General features: G+C 39.7%; 3 protein-coding genes and 1 long non-coding RNA gene across 5 annotated transcripts in view; 1 reads left to right on the top strand and 3 right to left on the bottom strand.

The window, feature by feature from the left end:
- The first annotated feature begins 638 nt into the window (after positions 1 to 638).
- The window catches only part of LOC6732470, a 57,540-nt gene continuing 34,565 nt past the window's right edge, over positions 639 to 23,613 (top strand). Inside the window, exons 1-2 of the mRNA XM_016178224.2 lie at positions 639 to 1,056; positions 21,239 to 21,959. Coding sequence (XP_016025107.1) covers positions 21,890 to 21,959 — 70 coding nt within the window. The 5' untranslated portion in view covers positions 639 to 1,056; positions 21,239 to 21,889. The remainder of the gene's footprint in view (positions 1,057 to 21,238; positions 21,960 to 23,613) is intronic.
- Positions 1,853 to 2,656, bottom strand: LOC27208989. Its single transcript, XR_001601125.3, has 4 exons — positions 2,422 to 2,656; positions 2,206 to 2,357; positions 2,056 to 2,136; positions 1,853 to 1,994 (listed from the first exon to the last, which is right to left on the bottom strand). It is a non-coding gene; the product is annotated as an uncharacterized LOC27208989 (long non-coding RNA).
- On the bottom strand, positions 3,529 to 5,099 carry LOC6732474. 2 transcript variants are annotated; one of them, XM_002079558.4, is made up of 5 exons: positions 4,943 to 5,099; positions 4,789 to 4,887; positions 4,339 to 4,737; positions 3,925 to 4,253; positions 3,529 to 3,859 (listed from the first exon to the last, which is right to left on the bottom strand). In XM_002079558.4, exons 1-5 carry the CDS (start codon positions 4,975 to 4,977, stop codon positions 3,606 to 3,608), a joined length of 1,116 nt encoding a protein of 371 aa, XP_002079594.1. In that variant the 5' UTR covers positions 4,978 to 5,099; the 3' UTR covers positions 3,529 to 3,605. The 2 variants fall into 2 exon arrangements, with proteins under 2 accessions (XP_002079594.1, XP_044778412.1); XM_044922477.1 differs by having other exon boundaries at positions 4,789 to 4,878; positions 4,943 to 5,063.
- On the bottom strand, positions 18,494 to 19,912 carry LOC6732473. The gene is made up of 3 exons (XM_002079557.4): positions 19,274 to 19,912; positions 18,917 to 19,212; positions 18,494 to 18,859 (listed from the first exon to the last, which is right to left on the bottom strand). Exons 1-3 carry the CDS (start codon positions 19,828 to 19,830, stop codon positions 18,654 to 18,656), a joined length of 1,059 nt encoding a protein of 352 aa, XP_002079593.2. The 5' UTR covers positions 19,831 to 19,912; the 3' UTR covers positions 18,494 to 18,653.

The raw sequence follows: 23,613 nt of genomic DNA, 5'->3' as shown, positions 1-23,613 counted from the left end.
TCTTAAACTAACTATCCATATTTAATATTTCTCGAGATATAGACTTCATTAGAATAAATGGATAGACAACCTCTTCGAGTAAAGAGTATACTCGATCAAATTAAAATGCACACCACCTTGTCGTGAACTTCTCACAACAAACAATAATATGTTTTTTAATAATTATAGAAAAGTCATTTTTAGTATAATAATAAGCAGCGTAACTAACTTGTGATATAGCTTAGCTTGGAAATAAAGTCCTTCAATCAAAGAGGTTTCACTTATGTTATTTTCTGCAGGCGTAACTATGTTAAATAATATCCCAATATTTTAACAGTGTTGGGACAGTCAACGTTTTACTGCCAAATTTTTTTCGGCGAAACTCTTTCTTAAATTAGAAAATGTAATATAAGTATAGTATAGTATAAGGTTAATAAAAAATTTTTTAAAATTAAATGTAACAGTAAAATTATTTTTGACCATTTCAACGTTCCAACCGTTAAATATCCCTGGGCTCTCTCTCTCCGAGGTCCTTCGTTAAGTTGAGAGAAAAGGTCTTGTCAAAGCGCCATTGAGAGGGAGAATACAAAAACCCGAGGAGCCACGAAGGTATTTCCTTTCTGGGGCGATGCTGGCGACGATGACGAGAAAAATCAGCAGTTTCATTGATAACGCGCAACGAATTGGATCTCAGTCAAAGGCCGGCCAGTTGCACTGTCACAAAATTCGTTTTCGTGGCTGCAAATCTACAAAGTAAACAGGTTAAAAACGACATCTGTAATGCACTATATCGTGTTTTGCTCAGAAGTAATGCTGCTGATGACTTACTAGCCATAGTTTCTCGAACCAATACTCGGCTCATTGATTCTTCGCTTGTTTTTTCGCAGCGCGTGTGTTTAATTATATAGACAATGTGGATTACTGTGCCACTGGCAAAAACAACAACGAAACCAGCAAATTAATTTAATCGTGTGCAATCTGCTTGTGGGTTTCCTCACAAATTTGTGCGATAATGATATAGACTGAACTGAAATCAAATAAAATTTAAAAATGCCGGCAATTCAAAATGGCAAATAAGTGAGTTATCATCCCAATACAATAATATATAGGGTAAATTTTACTGTAACTTGCAGTGTTTTTGAACGTAAAAATTTTTAAAGAGATCCCCTTCTTTTTTACTGCGATTCAATTAATTTCACATTTAAAATTAATCAAACTGAGAGCACCCACAAAATGGCCACTAATTAGTTTGGCCTGCCCTGGCCATTGGCCCCGTAGGAATGCTCATGACCCTCGCATGGCAAAAAATTAAAAAAAAAAATCCAGCCATTTCTTATTGGACGAACAAAATAAGGGAATCGACCCAATTAAACTTCCGGCAAAGAGAGGGCGGGACGCGTCATATTTTTGTTTTCTGCGTATTTAATTTAAGCGCCGACATTTTCATTCCAACCTTTTCAGCAATTTTTCGACCCCTGTAGATTTATCTAAATACGTAGGGTGTCCTTGTTACACACCTCCCACCCAAATGTTGTTTTCCAGCTCGAAGCGAATTCTTGGTCGATTCTGGGGCCTTGTACAGTGGTCGACTGTCGTCCGGTTGGCGTCACAAAAATTTATATGTATTTCCAGCAAGCTTCCCGCCTCGAACGGCTGACAGTGACTTAATGAGCTGCGGAAGTTAATGTGCAACTTGGCTCAGACTTGTTTCCATTTTTGTTGGCAGATTTATTTCCATATTTGGGCTAACTCGGCTAACCCGATTTTTTTGCTGCCCATGACTAGTATTTTTCGTTTTGGCTTTATCGTTTCTTTTTTTTACCCAATTTCTGCAAAATTAATTTTTCTTTGTCACCCAAATAAATACATTCGCTTGAAGTGTAAAAGTGTAAATTTATTATATTTAAAGGTTTTAGTATTATATCCAAATGTATTTTGATGTTCAGTGTAGTCGAGCATTTGTTTTTAATATGTAATATCAAATTACCGATCCACATGTAACGGTGTCATCATGGCTGCAAAAAATTGGTACTGTAAGGCAGGAACCTAAAATTAAAGGATATAACGAATATCTACCATTTAGGGAAGGTCTCCTGCTTGGCCAGTTTGGTGTGTTTGATCCAGGCATGGTGTGTCTGAACGAGGAGAGAGAGTCATCTGCTTTCAATACGGGGAAAGAGTTAATTCTGATTGCCCGTTGTCAGCGTAGGCGTAAAATGATTTTACCTCTATGATTAGTATTAAAATATTATATTATTCTTATGTATAACGGTTTTAGTTTTATATCCACATATATTCTGCGAACTGATGTATATCATATGGTTTTGAGTCTGGTAGAGTTTCTGATTGCAAGTACACATGTAATGGTGTCATCATGGCTGCAAAAAATTGGTACTGTGAGGCAGGAACTTAATAATATTAAAGCATATAACGAATATCTACCATTTAGAGAAGGAAGAGCCGAGTCAGTTTTTGGTGTTTCAAGAATTCTGGTGCACTATGATTCGATATAAGTAATTTCACTTTATACTTAGAACTAATATTAAATAACAAAACTTTATTCTTAAAACTAGCCGAAAATTTGTTAAATTTAAAAGTCAACCGAAAATCACTTAGAATTTGGAGTTCAATTCCGAAGGTGTTGCTTGTTTGAACTACGGAAATCAACTGAATTGTATTATTCCCGTTCATACTTAGGTACGAAATTTCGATTGACAGAAAAAGTCTCAGCATATGTGATAACATTTTATTTCAACTAGGTTAGACCAAGCTATGCATAGACATTTGTGGCATCACAATGGCCAAACCCACGCAAAACTACAAGAAATGTCTAATAACACATTTCTGGTGTAAACACTTTTATTGATGTTCAGCCAATTTTCTTTTATAACTAATGGATTTTTTCTTGTGAAGCAGGCAAGACTCTACTCTTTAACAAAATCCAGCACAATCGAATGCCTGTACATTTTTTTGAGAAACTTATTCTGCAAGACACTGGCATTGCCCAAAGTCTGGGCCCTATACGCTAGTTCCCTATTTGTATGCTTAAGTTCATTAGAGTTGGTTGGCAAATATTTACCAGAGTTGGCAATTTTGGCTTGGCTTTTTGCTACGGTTTTTCTTTGGGCTGCAAGCAGCAAACATCATTAAATTTAATTTGCTGCCAATATTGAACTTATGCTTGTGTGTGCGGAATAAACAAAGAGGAAAAGTCTCGACGAGGAATGTCAGGTCTAAAAAGCTTGAGTATAAATAAAAAATACAATCCAGACTAGCTTAACCCACGAGCAGGATTTTTTTTATTTGTTTACTTAAAATTAATTTTATTTTATTAGAAATTTTACAAAACTACCATCGATCGGACTAATATAATAATAAAATTCGATAAATACACTTAAAATGATTAATTTTAATTACACCAAAGCAAAAGTTCAAATAAAAAATGGATAGCTATAGTCAAACTGAACATTAAATGCTCAAAATTTTAATGATTTTCCCGATTTAGTCCATATTTGGATAGAAAATAACATTGACAAGCATATTGTAAAATATAGCTTAAAGGTTCTTTATTGTGAAATATTCGTAAGGTTTACAAAGATATATAATACACAAAAATTATAAACTCCTTAAGAATCATTAAGATAATTTAAAAGGTAAGATATTTCTTTGTTCGTTGGGCAAACACATGGCTCCAGTTCACCAAAAATTGATTCCAGAGTTTTCTTGGCACTTTCCAGGACCGCAGGCATCTCACTATTTTTGAACAAGCTGATGGGAAGAATTGGATCTCCATTTGAGTAATGCCAGTTCTTCATGTCAAGATAAATCCTTTTAATAAAACTCTTTTTCTTGTTGTCCCTCTTTATCAACATATTTAAGCCTGTAAATTAAAAAAAAAAAAAGGAATAGCTTGTACCACACGTTCAAGTCGCAACACGAACTTACGATTTTCTTCTGCAAGGTTGGCTATTTTCTGTTCGATCTTAGCCGTAGTCATGCCCATTTTTCTACTACCGGTCAGGAATATGTGAATCAATTCATAATGTTCTTGATCTTTGGCATTCACGGTCATGGTAGAATGCTGCCGAGGGCCACAAAATCCTCGATCATTAAAGCCGGGATATGGTACATCCGTGAAATAGGATGTGGACGTAAACACCTTTCGGCTCTGTGCCACCATTGACAACGTTTCCTTCATTTTGTAGCAAGCATGAGCGTTATAATATCGAAAGCCAAATGTTGCCATCAGTTCCTCCAAAGTTTCCAGACATATGCTAGAAAAATGTATAGGATCAGAATATTATATGATTTGCATATTCACATATTCACTAATAGTTGTTTATGTGACCAATCACTTACCTCGAATCCCGTATCGTGTAAATGCCTGGAAGCATTTCAGAATTTTTCGTCGCGTGCAAGTATTTGAGCAAAGAGTGGATCAGGTCCTTTGCCAACATAATCTGCACGCTCTTGAGCATGGTAAGATCAAAGATATGTTTTCGCGACCACCATCCGCGATAGAGCGTCTGAATCAGGGTAGCAGACTTCTCGTAATGGGCCAAAACAGCCGACTGCAGAGCGCTTTCGGCCACATAAAGCAAATTTCTCTGAGCCTCGAAACGGCGCCACCATTTTTGAATAATTATCGCAGACCTCAGAAGTTTTCGATAATTTTCTCGCACTAGCCATCCGTGAAAATAACGCTGAATTGTGCGAGCCGCTTTGAACTGCTTGTAGTCCAAAATAACACTTTGTACTCTATTGAAACTTATTTTCTTAGAGGTATTTACTATAACGTAAATTACTTACCTTGTTAAGTCGGAGGATAAACTTATGCAATCCTCATGCTCTTCCTCTAGATTTTCGAATTGGTCATCTTCCAAAAAAACTGATGAGTTACTGGATTTTCTTAAAAAAAATAATACTAAAAAAAATTGAGTTCTTTTGGTCAACCTATTCTTACAACGAGATAGAGTCCTGTATTGACGGCTTTGGCATTTTATCACAAAATATAAAAAGCTCTTCCAGAGACAGTGGTACTATTTTGTGTATGAATGTTATATGAAATCAAAGTCTAAAGTCATAAAGAACTATAGACAATGAAGCCAAAGCTTATTTGTTAAAAATAAACTTATTAGCAAATACAGGAAGATTTGTTTTTAAAGCACTTTCTTTAAGTGATATTGTCTCTGAAGAAGCTATCTCACAAAATTTTATTGGATTGGCTGGTGGAATTTTCTCTATTCAATCAAAGATTCAGTGCTCAAAATTTGGATATGTCATAATAAAGAAACTGGTATTCTCATGTAGTGCTTCCAAATAGTCCTTACTCGTACATTAAGAGAGTATACTATTACTTAAAAATGATCGTGAAAGGTGTGTATCAGGTTCTTGTGTCAGGTGCAAAAGGAATCTTTGTACTCTGTTTTCTTTGCAGCAGTCAACACAACAGAATATTGTCAGTTTAATTCATTTTTAATGCTGAGCCGACTTACTCGATATTCTCTCTGGAAAGCGCAACTTTGCCACTCAATGCAATCATTTGCCAATGCACTTGAGGGCTGCGCCGAAAAAGGCGGAAATCAAAAGTTAAAATAAACTTCGTTGTCCTTGCTGTTGCCGCTGTTGTTGTTGTCCTTTTTTGGGGAGCTCCTTATAAAGTTCCAGGATATCCCGTTGTTGTCTTCGGTGCTCATTTTTCGTCCTTATGCGGCGCGCGTTCCCCCTCCAGCACAGTACTTTTTCTCCTTTCGTGCCGCTCCTTGTCTTGTTTAATGTTTCATTTATTTGTTCTCTCGTACCGAGGCACGAAAACGGACTCGAGGAGTGGATGTTGACGGAGCCAGGACTACTGGGTATTGCATTGTACTTGGGTCCGCTGTTTTCACTATTTGACGCTTGTTTACTCATTTCCGGTTGCCGCTTGCATTGTGTTTCGTCCGGAGGACATTGCCTTGCCTTGTGGGTCCTCTGTCGTCTGCGAAGACTGCCTTACTTTGTAGCCTCCATTACGAAAATGGTTTAACGTTGCCTCGGCAGCTAGAGCCAGGAAATCCTTTCATATTTAACAAGGCGCACAGCGACACCCGCGGAACGAAATTTATGCGGGAAATTTGGTAAACAATAAGGTTGCAAGCTAAAAAAAATGTATATATATATATGGTTTTAATTTTTAGGATCGATGGCAAATTTAAAATTTCACTTATGTTTATAGTTACAGCCTTTTAGAGGCAAACAAAATAATAATATGTTTATATTTTCATTTTGTGTTTGACCTTATTGACGAAATAAAATTCGCAGTTCCTTTAAATTGAAATTGAAAATTATTCGAAATCAAATACGCTCCGTGTTAAACTGAACTTGGCATAAACGCCTGTGGCTCACAAGTAAAAAACTTTGTCGGTTTGCTCTTCTAATTTGTCCCAAGGCAAAGGCAATCAATCAATATTCATCAAACTGCTATTTAATTTGAATTCAACCGCCTTGCGACTCGACGCCGTCACGTCCTCGTCCTTGTTCTGGGGTCTTTTCTTCTTCCTTCGTGAAAGTGCCACCACGTCAGACAAGGAGGCACGTTAGTTTCATTACTCTCCGAACTTGGCGACAACGCGAACTTTGAAGTGGTTGGATCTAGGCTAAAGTGCTGCAACAAACTAACGAACAGCTCTACGATTCAGCTCAAATTTCAATTTATCAGGGCGTTTCTAAAAATCCTTGAATGCCTTGCTAGTTTTAGACTCACAATGCTAATTGTACCTGTCGAAAACTGTAAGCTGCTATTCATCGGAGGAAATTCCGCACGCACTTAAATTGGCCAGAAGAAGACTCTTCGTTAACCTGATTTCGCAGAACAAACAAGGGCTGCAAATGTAGAGGTAAACATTTTCCCAACTGCATTTGTATGGCTCACACATGTAACGAGGAAATAAAACATCAATTGCCGGCCCTTTTTTGGTAGCATACTTTATTGGTTCATTGATGAGCTGAAAGTAAAAAGGGTCAGACGGGTTCTGACTCTCAAATTGCCAGCTGTAAATTCAATGTTGGCCCAGACAACCCAAATAGGTAGGATTACGTGTTTTGAACACTGGGCAAGCATAAAGTTGTAAACGAAGGTAAGGCGAAACAAATTTAATCAAAATTCAGGTAAGATAAGTTAAAAGAAATAAAAAAGCATGTTTGGCACTTAGCATCTTTAATCAACTTTCTGATAAATAAATTTGGGCTCCTATTATGATTTTATTTTAATATGAATGAAAAATGAAGCTGTTAATAAAGATCGGCATGCAATTAAAATGGAGGTGAGAAAAACACACTTTAAATAAAAAATTCCATGGCTTGAGTGTGCACTAAGTTTAGCATTTAGTAAGATACGTATGAAATTAAATAGTCTCTTAGACTATTTAGACTACTTTTGGCTGCACAGGCGCACTTGCAAAAAAATATTCTTTAAACCCAAAATGCATGTCCTTGGGTTGGAAGTTAAGACCACTTAATGCACGCCAAAAGCAGTTTACATGCGTATGTATTACAGTACCAGCTAGCTGTGTGTATGTACATATATATGTGGTGTGGCGTAGCACAGTGGTTCATAAATACGCTCGCACATAGAGCCACTTATACATATACACAACAAGGACAACGACGCATGTTTTTGGTTTTTGGCCTGGGAGCCAGCTTGAAGGCATCATTCAGAATCCGTGCTCTTGTATACGGTGTTAATAATGCCATTGATGTGTGTTGAAGACAGATTCAGACGACAACAAGCCAAGTACATGGGCAACCGAATGCAACCAGTAGTAGTGTTCATTGTTGTTCTACTCGATCTGACTACTACAGATGCTGCTGAATTCTGCAAAAATGTTGGCAAATGTAAACGGAATTTCTGAGCAAACTGTTCCGGAACGCGTTTGGCAAAACATGAGCTAAGTGCACTAGATGGTGGTTATGGGAATTAATATGTGCTTGCCTCTGAATTAATATGTTTAAAAAGCGGATTCTTACCATTCTTTTATAATTACAGAAAATTAATACTATTTTTAATTGATAAAATAGTGTAGATACGATTTCCGACTATGAAATTATGGCCAACTAAATAGTTCAAGTCCTACAAAATTGGTAAAATCCAAAAGACAAATAAACAAATACGCCGCGTTTACCAAATTTTTTATGGCTAAGTAGGTGGTCAGTCTCAGATGGTCAGGTGGGCAGTTGGCTTTAATGGTCTGTCGCTACATTGCCTTGGAAATTGGGGCACGAAGGAAAGTAAGTCTATTAACAGCAATGACAAAGCACGCGAAAAGCTAATAGAGACACAGACCAGAGGAAGGAAAATAAGCCGAAAGTGGGGTTGTTAAGTAGTTTGGCAAGTCTATAAAAATGTATTAACTGCCGTCGAGAAGGGGAGGCGAAAATAAAGTCATAAAGCCAAGTGGTAAGTGCGGAATGGAAGGAAAGTGAGGTGTGGCTCCAGACACAATGGCCGTAATATGATAATCATTGCGTAGGTTCACACACACACTCTTTGCGTTTAGGGGCGTGTGAAAAGTGGGTAAATGATGCAAAGCAAACGGGAACGAGACCGTGCCTAGGCCAACGGCAAATCCATTAAACCCTTATGATGCATGAGTACAAATAAACTGAGTGAAAGCCGACAGACAATGGAAATACCAGGGGAGCTCGAGGGGTCGTAAACAAAAAACAAAGAAAAGCGAAGAAAATCGTTGGGGAGCAAAAACATCTGGGCGCACAAAAAAAAGGGCGTGTCAAAACATATGCGAAAAAAAGAGCAGTAACCACAAACCGAAGCGGTAGCGGCATGGCGAAAGTGGGACAAAGCAGGAGAAAGGTTCTCGGGGAGACAGCCCGCAAAGTGAGCAAACACTCGAGTGAAGTGGTTAGCTGGTTAAAACGCTTCTCATCTGAGTGGGTGACAGTGCGAATGTGAGCGCCGCCGGGCCAAAGCTCAGTCAAGTGCAATGGCAAATAGGCCCAGATGCTCTTCTTTCTCGGCTAAAATTATAAACAGATGTTGGAAAGAAGATTAGTTTGATCACGTCGAAAGAAGTGTATAAGTGGGCCAAGTGGCTTGCAACCGGGCTAGGCTCATAGCATGTAAGAACAAAGCGAGCTACATATGTACATATGTATGTATATGTAAACGCACATCCTTACACATAAAATATATCTAATGCGTGATGTGCAGTAACTAACTATTCTTTTTTGCAAACTTTAAGTTTGCAAGGTAAACAAAAACATATCTCAAATGAAGCCCAAAAACCATAATTGCTGCCTACGCTAAATAAATATTTAAAACACTTGTTTTCCCATTTCAGTTCAAATAGAACATAACCGCTTACAGCTGAATTAATTAATGGAATTGTTAGTTCGAGGCACGAATTGTTTATGTTAAATCAAATCTAATTAAATTGGCAAATCGTTTCTGTCACATATAATAAATATATTATTTCCAGTTGAGTGGTCTTAATCGTCATTTGGTTAACACCAATTAGTTTTTGGTTCTGTTTAAGGTGTATTCATAGTATGAATTTCATACATCATTACGTTAACGTTATCTCGTTGTTTGTGTAGTACAATTTCAATGTTTTAAAAGAATCTTACTCAGAATTAATTCACATACCTTGATTTCTTTCTTTTCCTAACTACGGGCACCTGTCTGCTGTCTTTCCTTACACCTGGCAAGTAAATATAGAGTTTCAATATAAAACCCACAAAAATGGACAAATGCCCGAATATAGTGGGCTGTTTCTGCGGTTCAGATTTCAATAGCTGAGTGCATTTTCAGCATTTTCTACAATGAAAGGGATACCGGTGAAATAACAACAATACAATGTACGATACTTCCGCTTTTTTGCTGCTCGTGTGCAACCAACTGGTTTTTATAATATAACGTATACGCGAGGTGGGTCGGAAAAACAGGAAAACCAGCAGAGGGCCCAGAAGAGATACTTGCATTAGAGTCCTGAGCGGCACCACCGGGCATCTAACTAACAAAGGCAAGGATTTTTTTTATTTCTGAAAAAATACCAACATACATACCCAAATGCTCCAGGCAGGCGAAGAAAGTTTAAATCAACTTGTGGAAATTTAGACAATTTTATAAACATGCATACGACTCCGAGGACTGTGGCAAGATAAGTCCCCATACATATGGACGTACAGCCGAAGTCGAAGAAGTGGTAGCGAAAGAAACACGTACTTACATATATGCACTGAAAAGAGTTTTTAAATATATGTGAGACTACAAATGTTTATAATATAAAATATAAAAGGTAAGATTTCAGTGAAATTTATTGACAGTTAACCGATGATGCAATGAAAGCTCTTTTGATTTTCGAGCCAATATATTATATTATATTATTTGCCATTGGAAAATATTTTCTTTCTGTGATACCGCATGCACAGGGTATATTGCACATAGTACAAATTTAAAAGTAAGCCAAGCCGCATCTCGCGCTATCTGCGGATGCTTTTCCCGCCTTTCCCGCTTTTCCTTGGCCAACCCACAGACACATCTTGTTATTGTTGTACGCTGGTGCTTATGCAAATTCTCGCCCTGTGTGTTGGGGCAGCGCCAAAAGGAAGATACGTGCTTTATATATATTCATGAATGTATGAATATCTTGCCTGTATAAACAGAGTAACTGAATAATAATAACAACAGCCGCCGCCATCGGGCGGCGAGACCTGAAAACTTGAAGGAAACGTCGCCAACAGAAAAAGTTGTTCACATCAGGTAGCAAAAAAAAAAAAATATATATATATAAATATGACAAAAATAAGTACAACGCGGTTACACCTTTAAATGCTTTAAATTAGGATGAGTTGTGTGAATAAATCAGTGTGCATGGGCTTAGGGGCTATACTTGTACGAGTGTTGAGTAGAATATCAGCTGTGGGTATTTAATATTCAGAATATTTCATACAGACATCACTGACCAGTATTTATAACCAATAATTAGTTAAAGAAACATATGTATGACTTAGATCGCCAAGGTGAATTTCACCTTTTTATTTGAAGTTTTCAAAATTGACGCCCCTTTCCAAATGCTTGTCAATATGTCAATGAGAGCGTGTTAGAACGGATCTAAAAATAGCAGCAAGCAAGCCCCAACATATTGTGCTTTTAATTTTCTAACTCACTTGCCACTAGGGAACAGGTCAGGCATCCGATGGCGATATCCTTGCGCTCCTCCACATTTGCCATTCGGTTGCACGTTGAAGCGTGAAACTTGTGCGCTTGTCACAAAAATGCTGCCCGTCAGCTTTCGTTTTGTTCCTTGCGGTTGATTTCGCAACAATAACAACAACAACAGCAGCAAACGGGAATCCTGGTGGGTTTTCTGGGTGGCGAAAATGTCGCCACATAAATTACCAAATAGAGCAAAACCGAGTTGAACGCATTGAGTTGCCCTGGCAACAAACCGATTGCATTTTACTCGATTTCGCCCCACCGCCGACCTTATGTTCGACCTTCTGGCGTCCCGTCGCATCCTCTGCATCGTTGGCATTAGCATTTTGACGATGGACCACCCACTTCTACACCATTGTCTGAGTTTTTTCCTCGTTTTCGCTGCGCGTGCTGTTGCCACTTGTCTCATTTCGAGCGCTGTCAAGCTGCAGAAAAGTAAGTGCACAGCGCCATCTTGTGGCGAGTAGTCGAGGTGGCACCACCCCACTTCCACTTTCTACCGATTCCGCCCACTTCCGCTTCCTCCGGTGGCGACTACACTACTGAGTGGATTCCACAAGTCCGCACTTGGATATTGCTCTATTTTTTCCATTCCGAAAGTGATTGCTTGTTGCTCTCTCTGTTTTCTCCGGTGAGCTGCTTTTGTTTTCTAATTAATTATGCAACACTGTGGGCTTGCTGTACGAGAAATAGAAAATAAAATTCTATAAAAGTTGGGATTTGAAAATATGGTTCCTAATTAATTCGGGCAAACTATATAGTAAATAATTTATAGCCACATTAATTTAAATATATTTGGTTTATCTTTACAAGCTTTTATGTATACCTATTTTTAAATAATCAATTCCCATGTTGCCGCAAAAATCTTCGTTGTACGAAGAAATTTGAGACAACGTTTCTGATCATCACTTAAATATATTTTTATTTTTTATATCAAAATGTAGCATTGAAAAAAAAGAACAAATTTAACTGAAATTTTTATTTTCGGGACTTCTGTGCCACTGTGTCCTTTAAGTTGCCTTCTCGTGGACAGGACTTTTTGTCACTTCCGCTTTGTTTTTTTGTTGTTGTCTGCTATTTTCATAGTTCATTAGTGCGCTGGCCCCTCTTCAAAGCCCCTTTTTTGCTCCTTTGGACCAGCACTTTTCTCCTTTTGCTGCTTTTCTGTGTCGGGATTTTCCGTAGCATTTAACAGCTGCTGTCAGACATTAGAAAAATATTTGCACTTTGTTTTCATTTTATAATTTCTTTTGCGACGTCTGCCAGGCTCTCAACTTGACAGCAGTTGCAGTTTTGCCCTGGCGGCCCGCTTTTTCCAGTGACTTTTTTCGGACGAGGGGCTGGCATTGATTTTCCTGAAAAGCATCTAGTTAAAGCCAGGGTGGCTAATGACTTTAAAGTGTAGATAAGCAGCCGGATGGAGAAGCCACTTTCTTCCAAGGCATATGCAGTGAGTTTTCGACGGGGCACAAGGAGCTCAACGAGCCAGAGAGCGACGATGACGACGACAACTGAAATTTGTTTCGCCCCCTCTCCTACAGAGCAGCTGGAGGTCCCGACTGGAGGTCCTTGCAGGCCGCCTCCTTCTGGCGGCTGCTTGGGTAAAATAAACGACAGCTAATAATGCGCACAACGAGCAGCCAGGAGTCAGGACCACGGAGCAGGACGAAAGGCAGGAAAAGCAGGAGTCGAGCAAGCCACTTGGGCCCCCATACACTGTACTTTGATGTGGAAGCAAGAGGATCTAGCCTTATTCACTCGGATAGTTCTTTGTCTGAGAGAAAAACTAATGCTCTGGTTTTTCTAGGAACTTAAATTTGAATTAAAACTGATGAAAATATTTAGGGCAACGATATATGCTCCATTTGGATGTGTTAATGTTACATAAAAAAACGCTTGATTCTTTTAAAAAATATTGTAACTGTTGCCCGAAAATGATGACTGCATTTTTTATAGTTCCCTCGTTTTGGGCAGTGTGCAACTGAGCTCATTCATTGTTTTTCTTCTTTAAGCTTAACCCCCTTTTTTGGGGGGTGGGCGTGGCAGCGACTTTAATTGGCACATATGACACAAAACCCGGGCGTGACACACTATTTGAAGGAGATGGGGCATTTGGGGTTAAGGGGCCATAGGAACAGGATGGTAAGGACAAAGTTTCTCTCATATGCATAGACACATCTCGAGTTTCGCAAAATCCTTGGCGAGAGAGGTCGTCGCTGTAGGCGGCGGCTGAAAATGGCTCCCCGGTTGATCTTTTGGCTGGTAGGCGGCAAAACGCGTCCCTATGCAAATGAGCGAGAATGCGGCTAAGACAATGGGCCAAGCTCAAGTGCTAAGGGTCGCGCAGCTTAAGTTTAATTAGACGCAGGACTTGTGATTTATTTGATTGTCGCCTAGGCAATAGTTCTGGGTTAAGTCACTTACAAGGCCCACACCATTTACCAAAATAGTTTCAAAAGTTTCAATCAATAAATATAGAGTCAAAACTGAATGTGGGGCCTTCGCGCATATTATATTAGAAAAGTATGCTTTAATAAATTTCGCAAAGCCAACTTCTTAAGAAAATACAGACTATTTTAATTGCTCTTTCTAGATATTCTGTTTGGGGTGCTTTTAAATTTTAATATATGCTGGCTAGCAGGGTACGGATTCAAGCCAGCTTGGGAATCATTATGAATAATAACATCTGTCATTGGAGTGTCTGCCAACCCCAGTCTTTACGCCTGATTCGTTACGCAACTTTGTCCAGGTAATTTATCAGGCACATTAAACCAGGTGGAGTTGGGCAGGATCACTGTAAGGGAAGTCCTGGCTACCAAGAAAAAGAAGTCCTGCCACTGTCTGCTGCACAAAACTTGTCACTGGCATTCCGCCGCTGACAGTTGCCGTGCAGCTCTGCTGCCACTGACAGTTGCATTTATTTACCTCCTTTTTGGCCAGGACTCTGGGTCAGAGATGAACTCGGCTTTCAGATTCAGTTGAAGCTAAATATAAGCCACGCATTTGATACGCTGGTAAGAGCGAGCAAAATGAAAATGGCTATGTAAAATGGTTTAACTAAACACCTGAAAACTTTCAAGCTAAAAGGGGTTGGAATATGGCTAAAATATCTAAATTATCTGAAAATAATAAGATGCCCTACAAATACATTACATGAGGTGGATAAATACATGCTCCTGAAATTTCTAATTCTCGAATCTTCTTTAGGCCAACAAATAGCTGAAAAAAGTTTTGAATTCTGCACATTTATAACAATAGCAATTTCTTGAATTAAAACATCTTATGTTAGACAATTTACTTTGCCCACATACCCTTTTCTTCTTTATTTAACATATACCACTTATAGTTCGGAGTCCGGACAACGAAGTAAAATACTAAATTTCTCCGTTTACAAAACAAATTATAAATAACGATTTATCATGCGCTGCACTAGCTGTTGCATTTGCCAATTGCCCACCTGAATGCGTTCAGAAGTGCCTCCCAGTCCTGGCTGTAAGGATTGCCTTGGCCAAGGACTAAATCCCTGAACTGGAGTTTTTTGACTTGCGGAAATAAATTGCCAATGGCAACGACAGTCTGATTTCACCTTTTGTTGCTTGTGTTTCTCATACATACATATTTTTTGGTCCCAGCCAGACATTAGTTGATTCGGTTGTTGCAGCTGTTTCTGCTTCAAATGGATGTACTTCCCGCTTCACTTTAAGGAAACGGAAAATAATATTAAAATTGCACTGCTCGCAATAAATGGGTTTCAAAACGAACTTCAACATAAACTCGGCACATTTGCCGCTAATCGCTTCCCCACAGACGCATTAACAATTTATCTTGCCTTATTTTATGCGAAAAGTTTTCGCCAACCGAGTCAGTGTAACCGCATCTTTCACCTTCTGCCGGCGAAATCGAATCCCCGAAAAGAAAAACATTTGAATTGAAAATCGTGCTGAGCAGAGAAGGAAAATGCCAACGACATGCGCATAATTTCAGCTCACACAGGCAGCACTTTTCTCAAGGGAAATGCGAGTACGTGAATGCGAGAACATGGCGAAGGGATTGGTTGGGGCCCTCGGATATTGTGTCTGAGAGCCTTAGGCAGACCTTTGGGTCCTTTGATAAGAGAAATGTATATTTGGTCGCTTTAGGTGAAAAAAAAGTTCGATCTGCGCTCTGTTGTTCTGCTTACAAATGGAGCCGAGACTGATGGGAAAAAGCCAAGGGCACCAGTATTATCTTTTTTCAAATTGCTTTCGAACTGTCTTATATCCGAAAACTAAAAGGATAGAACTTTTCATCAACAAGTCCTCATATTGAATCGATCTGATCATCATATTTTGTAACTTTATATGAATCCATAAAAAGAAAACTCTAGTGACTTTTAAATGCATCGGAACCATCCATTAATTGTGATGTGTATAATACTAATTTAAAAGGCATTGTGTAAGTGAAGTTGATTTTTTTAATCCTAATACGATTTTTAAAAAAACCTTATGTACAGTTGCTGTGCAATTTTTTGCAGCTGCTAGTTGCCATTGGCTCGAGTTCAGTCCAATTCATTTCAACTTGGACCCATCAAAGCCAATAAATTCGTAAATAAAATGTGCCAATAAATGGTTGTCTCTTCCGTCAGCAACGGAAGCAGCAAAACTGAAACTAAAGTTAAATTGAATTAAAATTCAGAGCGCTTAATGTGCCGCAAACATACAGGACACACTCGCACACTCGCCTAGATCCGCTGGCAGTCTTCACATGTCGCAGATTTTTCAATAAACTAAACAATTTACGAAAATTGAAGTTTATCTCAATTGTGCAGCTGCTGTTGACAACGCTCCATACACTCGACGCTTTGTCGCCGAGGACTCAATTTGGCAATAAACTGGCACTCAGAGCTCTGGGCCGATTGCCACGCCCTAAACTCCAAACCCAAAACCCCGACCCAAACCGATACTATATAGTATATATGAGGCACGATCCGGGTCCTGTGAAGTGGTGCACAAATGCGCTTAGTTGCTTTATTGGTCAAGCTGTTGTGCGTGGATAAAACCCTTTTAGTGCACAATTGCTATAAATTCGCTTGGCCCATTATATTGCTCGTTGGGTGTGGCTTTCGAGGGTGGGGAACGAACTCGGAATTGGTAACGGGGAGACTGGGGCTGGGCACTGGAAAAGGCGAGATGAGAACTGGGAACCCAGCTATTGTCGTGTGGGGAATGGAGCAGCAGAGTCCAAGTCGATGATTTCGATTGACGGAAGAGCTTATTTTAATCTCATTTGACAGCCACGAGCAAAGGAACCCGAATAAAGGAAACTATTCTCGAGCCAACAGCTGTTGTGGGACGGGTCATTTGATAAACGGGCGTTTGGCCAGGGTCAAAGGGTTAGAATGGCCTGTAGAGTGGAATGACTGGCTCTCGTAATATAATTTGCCATGATTAAGTTGGAAAATTTGCATGGACCGGCCTGACACATTTTGATGACCCAAGCATTTGGCGGCACTCGGCAGTTTAGTGTTAGTTTATTGTCCAATCGGGTCGTCTGCGGGTTCATCTTCATCTCGGTCACTCGCGCACATGTCCTGTATATGGCCATAATTAAGATTAAGGTTGAGGCCTTTAATTTGAATTCTTTTGTGTCTTTGCTTAATGGACAGTTGGGCAGCAAAGCACTGCATGAAAACTGAAATTCCTTACCAAGTTAGTAGGATAAGTGGCTGCGGTAAGGGGTTATTTAATTGGATGATTACTGCAAATTGTTTAGCCATGTGGAGAGTAATCATAAAATTATCATGGCCTACAAATTCCATCATAAATAAATGTATATGGACGGTCAGATGTAAATTTAAGTTTGTGTAAATGGATATGGATTAAATAAACATGCTGCGAGGGTGTTTTAGCACCCTTTTTCAATGTAATAAGTCCGAAAAGTGCACATTCTTAGTTTACACCAAGTTTATGGACTTAGATTAGTCCTATAAGAAAGAGAAAGAATGGGCTTTCATTCCGTGAATTGATGATTCAATGAAGAACGGAAAAGGAATACGGTAAACTTTCGATTTTTTCAACCAGCTGAGCAGCTTAATTGCATTCGTGTGTCGGAAGAGCCAGAGGCAGGAAAAATGGGAAGAAAGGCAAATAAACCGTGGACGGAGACGACGATGAGGTGGAAGAGGAGGAGGAGGAGTTGCTGGGAAATTCATTATGGACCGGCGCCTCGACTTAGTGGTAACTGTACGTATGGCAGGCATCTTAGCCAACTGGGCTATAGCCAAGCCAATCCACTTCAGCACCTCGGGCTTGTGTTGCGGTTTGGCGCTTGTTAATTTTGCAGTGAAAATTGCTTTGGTATTTACAGTGCACTTGGCCAAAGGCGCATTACGCGCATGCCTCAAGGTCCTCGGCTGAGAGTCCTGTTCTGAGGGCTCTGGAGCTGCTGCTCGATTCCCAGGATGTTTGCTCTATGCCATTTTCCCTAATCTCCCCCTTTTCCCTGCAATCGACAGCTGTTAAACATTTTCACGTGCAGTCTGCAGCCTTGATGCTTGATTGTATTTGCCCTCTCGTCCTGCTCGACTTCCAACTGAGCCATTCAGTCAGTCAGTCATCTGCACGAACTAATCAAGACAGCCACTTAATGCCACAAAGTATGCTACTCGAATTTGTGTAACCCACTTATCTTTAAACTAATTTGTTTCCAAGCTTGGATTGCCTTCTTCTCTCACAGGACTTATCAGCCCAGGGCTGGTGTTGGAGTTTCTTTATGGCTGGGGCATTACATTTTCAGCCACGAAGCGACCATAAAACAATGCCGCATAAAAAAGTGACCCCTACTTTTTGCCATCTCCATCGCTCAACACGCGAAAGTACTCAAAGCGAATAAAACAAAAGTAACTATAATAAATGTTTGCAAATAAATTGCGAGCTGCTAAAAACGCACAGTCATCCACACAAAGGAGAGCGGAATTCGTTTTTCCCCAATTTTTGTTGCCTTGACATTAAAAAAGTTTAAGCGCTCTGCTTTATTCGTCTTCAGATGAGGGACAAAATCAGTTTTATGTCGAGGAATTTCTGAAATTTTGTGACTGATGACAGTAAGAAATGGAAATATTTTGTCCGTTTCCCCCGGGCACTTTGAATGGTCAAATGGAAGGTGGGACAGATGTTCAAGCTATATCTGAATGGCTGCCAGTTGTATTGTGCATAAGAATGTAAATCAACATCAATTCTTTGCCCAGATTTTATAGACTTTAAGGAAATTAGAAGAAAAGTGAGACCGAACGTTTATTTAATTTTAAGTTGTAAAATTGCTTTATAGTTTTTCATACTCGTATGTAACTTTAATTTATTTTGCATGCTAACTATTTTCAATACAGGTTCACAATTTGAAGAGCCCATAATATAAAACAGATCGAATGTGAAAATAGATTTTCCCAGCACTCAGTGTCTTATGGAAAGTTAATTACTGAGACAACCTATTGGCACAAGCTATCGTCTTTTACCTGGGGCTTGCAAAAACAATTATATTCATCAGCGGTCGTTAGAAGATCATCAAGATAGAATTTAATGTTACGATCCTGTGCGTTTCGTGTCTTGTTCCTTTTTGCCAAACGCTTTACAAAATCTTTGCAAAAACGATTTCGCATATTCTCTCGCATGACATGCATGCTCATACGACGTTCTGCAATAATAAATAGTGATTTGTTATCATAATTAGGAATATAGGTGTCAAACTTACTGGTTGAATAGTTCATATACACCTTCTCCACATTCTTATCCCTCATTGCCTTGTCATATACCAGAATCGTACGCTGCAAACGCGGTGTCAATCGCTTTGGCAAGGTAAACTCTAAGTCGTTTATGTTTTCTATATAGGGTCCCGGATAAGGCACTTTGGAATAAGTATTTCCCTTTCGGAACTCATGTCGCCGGTCGTTTATGAAGGATCGCTTCATGGCAATGGCTGCTCGCACACGGCCGTTATGAAAGCGATAGCCAAAGGTACTAGAAAGGTCCTCGATCTTACTTAGTAAGCTGCAAATAAGACACAACAATAATTAGAGTGTGGAAAGAAAAACGATTTTGAAAGACTTACTCAGATTCCCTTAATGCATAAATGCCTGGTAGCATATGCTCCTTGCGCATTGTGTGGACCTTTCTGTAAAGCGAACTGAGCATATCTTCCACATACTGTATTCGGAGCGACTTCATGCCCTGGAAGTCCTGGAAGTACTGGCGAGTCATCCATCCGCGGAACAGCGCCTGGATCTTGGTGGCCATATCGTGGTGATACTGGATGATCCTCTGCTGTAACAGCTGCTGCATAAAGGAGAACTTTGAGTGGCGCACCCAGAAGCCACGCCACCACTTGCTAATGGTGGTGGCAGCATCGATCTGCCTTTTACGATTCCTTCTGGCCAAGAATCCCCTCACATGACTCTGAATAGTCCTTGCAGCGTTGAACTGCTTGTAATCCAGAAGGGCAAGTTTTAGTCGACTGGATTGACCGAAGTACGAATCCTGACTAGTATTGGACTCCAACCAGAAATCGCTGAAACTGTCCGTGTTCTGATGGCTTCCAGAACTGAAATCGCTCATGTGCTGAGAAAAGTGTTTAGAGCCTCGCACCACCGAAGGACATTGTAGGAACATGGTCAAGTCGTATTCTTGCGTATGTTTTTGTGTATAACTGTATTGATGTAATGTGCTATATGTAGTTCAATTGAATTCAAAAAAGTTATTGATAGAAATTTCTAGGGAACACCTTTACGAAAAATAATCTTAGCGTTTACCATAAAATACACAAGATAATCTTGTCAACTAATCGCGAATAACGCTGATTCTGCAGAATTATTGGGCTTATTTTGCCGTGATACTGTACTCAGCATGGGTACGATGATAAGTACTAAGTTCTCCCTCTGCTGCGCCACTTGGCACACATCTCTTGACTGCTTACTGGTTTCTGGTTGGATATAGGCACCGCCCTCTCTGCCTTCATCACACGGACCGCATTCCGCTTTTTCCCGCAGAACCCACCAAATATGGGGCAGGAGCTCCACTCAGAGCCGCAGTCAACCTGTCAGTCAGCCAGGAATCCAAGAATACGTGGCGGAGAGTCTCCTTTCGAACGCACTTGCAGCTTAAAGGATTTACATTGAATACTGAATGCTGATACTTCATATCAGTTTAGTTTTCCCTTGCTTTACCTAAAAAAATCGAAAAAGAATGGAGGGCGCAGTGAAAATCTTCGATTTCCATAAGTGAATTTTCCTCGACGCACACAGGCATGTCAACTAGGCAACCGAGCCACCCGGGCGCCTTACACACATGTGTGCCACTGTCCCTGTTCTCGGCAGTCGAAAACGAAATGGTGTCATGTACGAAATGTGAAAATCGTGTTGTACAATTTCATGGCTTGGCTTTTGCCAATTTCCCATGTAAAGTCAGTCGGCTTTTCGTGTGGCGCCAAAGTCGAAATTCCCTGCTCCCTGCCCTTTGCACATGCCACGTCCCCGTTTGCGGTGGCAACTGCGCGTATTTGGTTTGCTAATGGGCAACTTTGGATTTTCAAATCAGTTGGAAAATGCACTGTGCGTGTGTATTGTTTTTCGCAAAACTCCAAAATCCATTGCAGCTTAAAGCGTCCATCAATGATTTAGAACCGTAGGATTCTCCGAGTCGAAGACAGTAAATCCTCGCCTGGGATATTGAATTTGATGATGATTGGAGTTGTCAAGATTTGAGACTTCCACGAAAGCGGAAAAGGAAGCCACAAATATAACAGGATTAAATAAATTCGGTACAGTCCGCACTATAGGAAATACCAATAAAATACAATTAACTCAAAAATTAAACAATGTCACAAGATAATATTTAAAAATATTTATTTAACTGTTTTATGCAGAACTAGAGAGCTTACCAGATCACATGATTATAAGGTGTAGATAAATGGTAAAGAAAATGCAGTCGTAGCGAAATTTAAATTACAATGAATTCAAATATATTTTTAAGCTTACAACAGGATCTAATTCTATCCTCCCTCTGCTCATCAATTTTTTAGGTTAATTCGGAAGCCGAATCCAGTTCAATCATCATCCAGCAACATTGTGGAATTCCCAAGCAGGAAAAGAAAAAGCTGGGAGTGAGCCGAAGTCATATAAAATACATAGCAGCAAAGTGGAAAAATTGTGGAAAGCAGGAAATGAATATGCAAAAAAGGGCAGAAGGGATATGAAAAATGCAAATAGCCAAATCGAGTTCAATGAGAAATGCAACTAACCCTAAGCCGAGCGTATTTACACAATTTCACATGCAAGGCAACAGCAGTGGCATTCAGGTAGTTCGGGGCACACAGGACCTGGTCACAGTACGAATACAAATGCGACTCACTGTGCAGATTGCTAATTGTGGCTGACTGGTAAACCGAAGAAAGCAAGAGCGCCGAATGAAAAATGCATTAAATGCAACCACAAAATAGAGCAAAAAGTAAAACCAATCAAACGACAAAAAAGGGGAAATTGCACATACTGAGCGCAGAGCAAAACAAAAGGATGACAAAACCAGTAAGCGAATATAAAAATTGATTTCTGCGGTCTGGATATAGCGGATATTGCTCATATATGTACGTCAATCGGTTGCGAAGGGCAGCGTGACATAAAAAATTAGCTGATTTATAAATAAACAATCATATTTGTTGGCAAAAGGACATAAAATGCAAAAGCCAGCGCTTAAACTGCGTAGACTCTTCATCATTACCGCAGTTTACATAGCCAGTTTGCCAGGTAAGTTTGTTAAATGCGAAAAGCAAACACTGTCACGCCCTCATCACCTTTTACTATTTGACCACACTCGAGCTTTAATTTAAATGTCCCAGCACACACAGTTGGCCTGAAATATTAATCGAAAATTATGGCCATGGGGAATGCTGTTTTCAAACTGGGCAAGCAATTTGCCACCCACTAATTTACTGCTCTCCCACATCATTTGGGGTTCAATTATGTTTGCGGTTACTATTTGTGAAAACGTTTCAACCCCGGACGTGAACTTTCTTCTTTTTGTTTCGGAAAAACGCCATGACAAATCGAATTAAGCTTCAAAAAGTGGCGAATAAAACATACATATTATGGCAATTTGTTGCTGATTCTATAAAATATCTTTACTTCAAACGAAATCAAATATCAGATTGCTACAGTTCTAGTAAGGCCTCATTGTAATTTCAATAAACAAACGCAATGTAAATTCAATATGCTATTAACAAGGCAGTTGCTTGAATTTCGGCTGGGCTGGGGTTTGTTAGGTTTTATGTTCAACGTCTGCCTCCTAAGCACAATGTACTATCCATTTATACCCGGCTAATTTCCCTTGATAAGTTGACGGCCGTTGTTCCATTGCCTCGCTGTATATCCCACAATTCCTTTTGCCCGTCAAAGTTCCCCAATATAAAACGGCCTTTTACGAGTATTAATAATTTTGCTGGATTTTAATTTAATATTGGTGCCTGACTGCAGCTTACATTCAGCTGTTTGTTTGTCACTCTTGACGTTACCCACCAAATGCAATATGATTCGGATTTCATTTCAGTTTTCCGGCTTTATTCAGGATTTTTTCCAGTCATCTCTGTCTGACACTCCGGGCAAAATAGCTGCTGCAATGAGTTGTCGCTTTGTCTGCATTTCCGGCAGCTTTAATTTCGTTTCATATTCCTTTGGCTTGTCGACATTCCCTCCTACTCGGCCCGCCATTCATTGTGAGATTGGGGGATAATAAAGTTGTAAAAGAGGCGCTCATAAATCCCAGGCATTTTATATTAAAAACTGAAAGATTCGAGCAGCGCAGTAAGATGTACTTGGGAAGCAGCCTTTAAAGGCACGGAAGCGGCTGTCGATGCAGAGCAATTCATCACAGCAACTTCCGGTTCCGGTCTGGGCTAGATCTGCACTTCTTGCTTGCTCTTAATTCGGGCTAGTCACACGCCTCCCCCTCCTCCAGCTCGTACTAACTGGCATTTGGCAAAGAGACGTGTGCCATCGCCCACCCGTCTGGTGCAAACCACTCGTATTCCATCGAAACAAAGGGGAAACGGCGATAGGACCTGCTAAAAACTTCCAATCACGTCTCGCGGATCCTTCACTAGACACGCATTTCAATGGCCAACATTGGGGCGGGCTTCCAAAATGAGAGTGTCTGGCCGTGGAGCATATTAAAAAAAAATAAAAGGCCCACAAGCGCGAGATTCGTTTGATACCCCGTTTCTAGCTTTTACTTGAATGAGATCGTTAAGAAAAAATTATTTTTATATTTTTTGGTTGTACGGACAGCTTGGGTCATTTATAATAATAAATGTAATAAAGCTATTAATTTTTGGAATGAACGTTCATCCTCGTAAGCCCATAACTTTTGGTGGGCATTATATTATTTAATAATTTATTTTATAAC

Source organism: Drosophila simulans, chromosome 2L, assembly GCF_016746395.2.
Source record: "Drosophila simulans strain w501 chromosome 2L, Prin_Dsim_3.1, whole genome shotgun sequence".
Classification (NCBI taxonomy): domain Eukaryota; kingdom Metazoa; phylum Arthropoda; class Insecta; order Diptera; family Drosophilidae; genus Drosophila; species Drosophila simulans.
The sequence above is the reverse complement of the archived record's forward strand: the minus strand, read 5'-3'. Positions and strand labels throughout refer to the sequence as shown.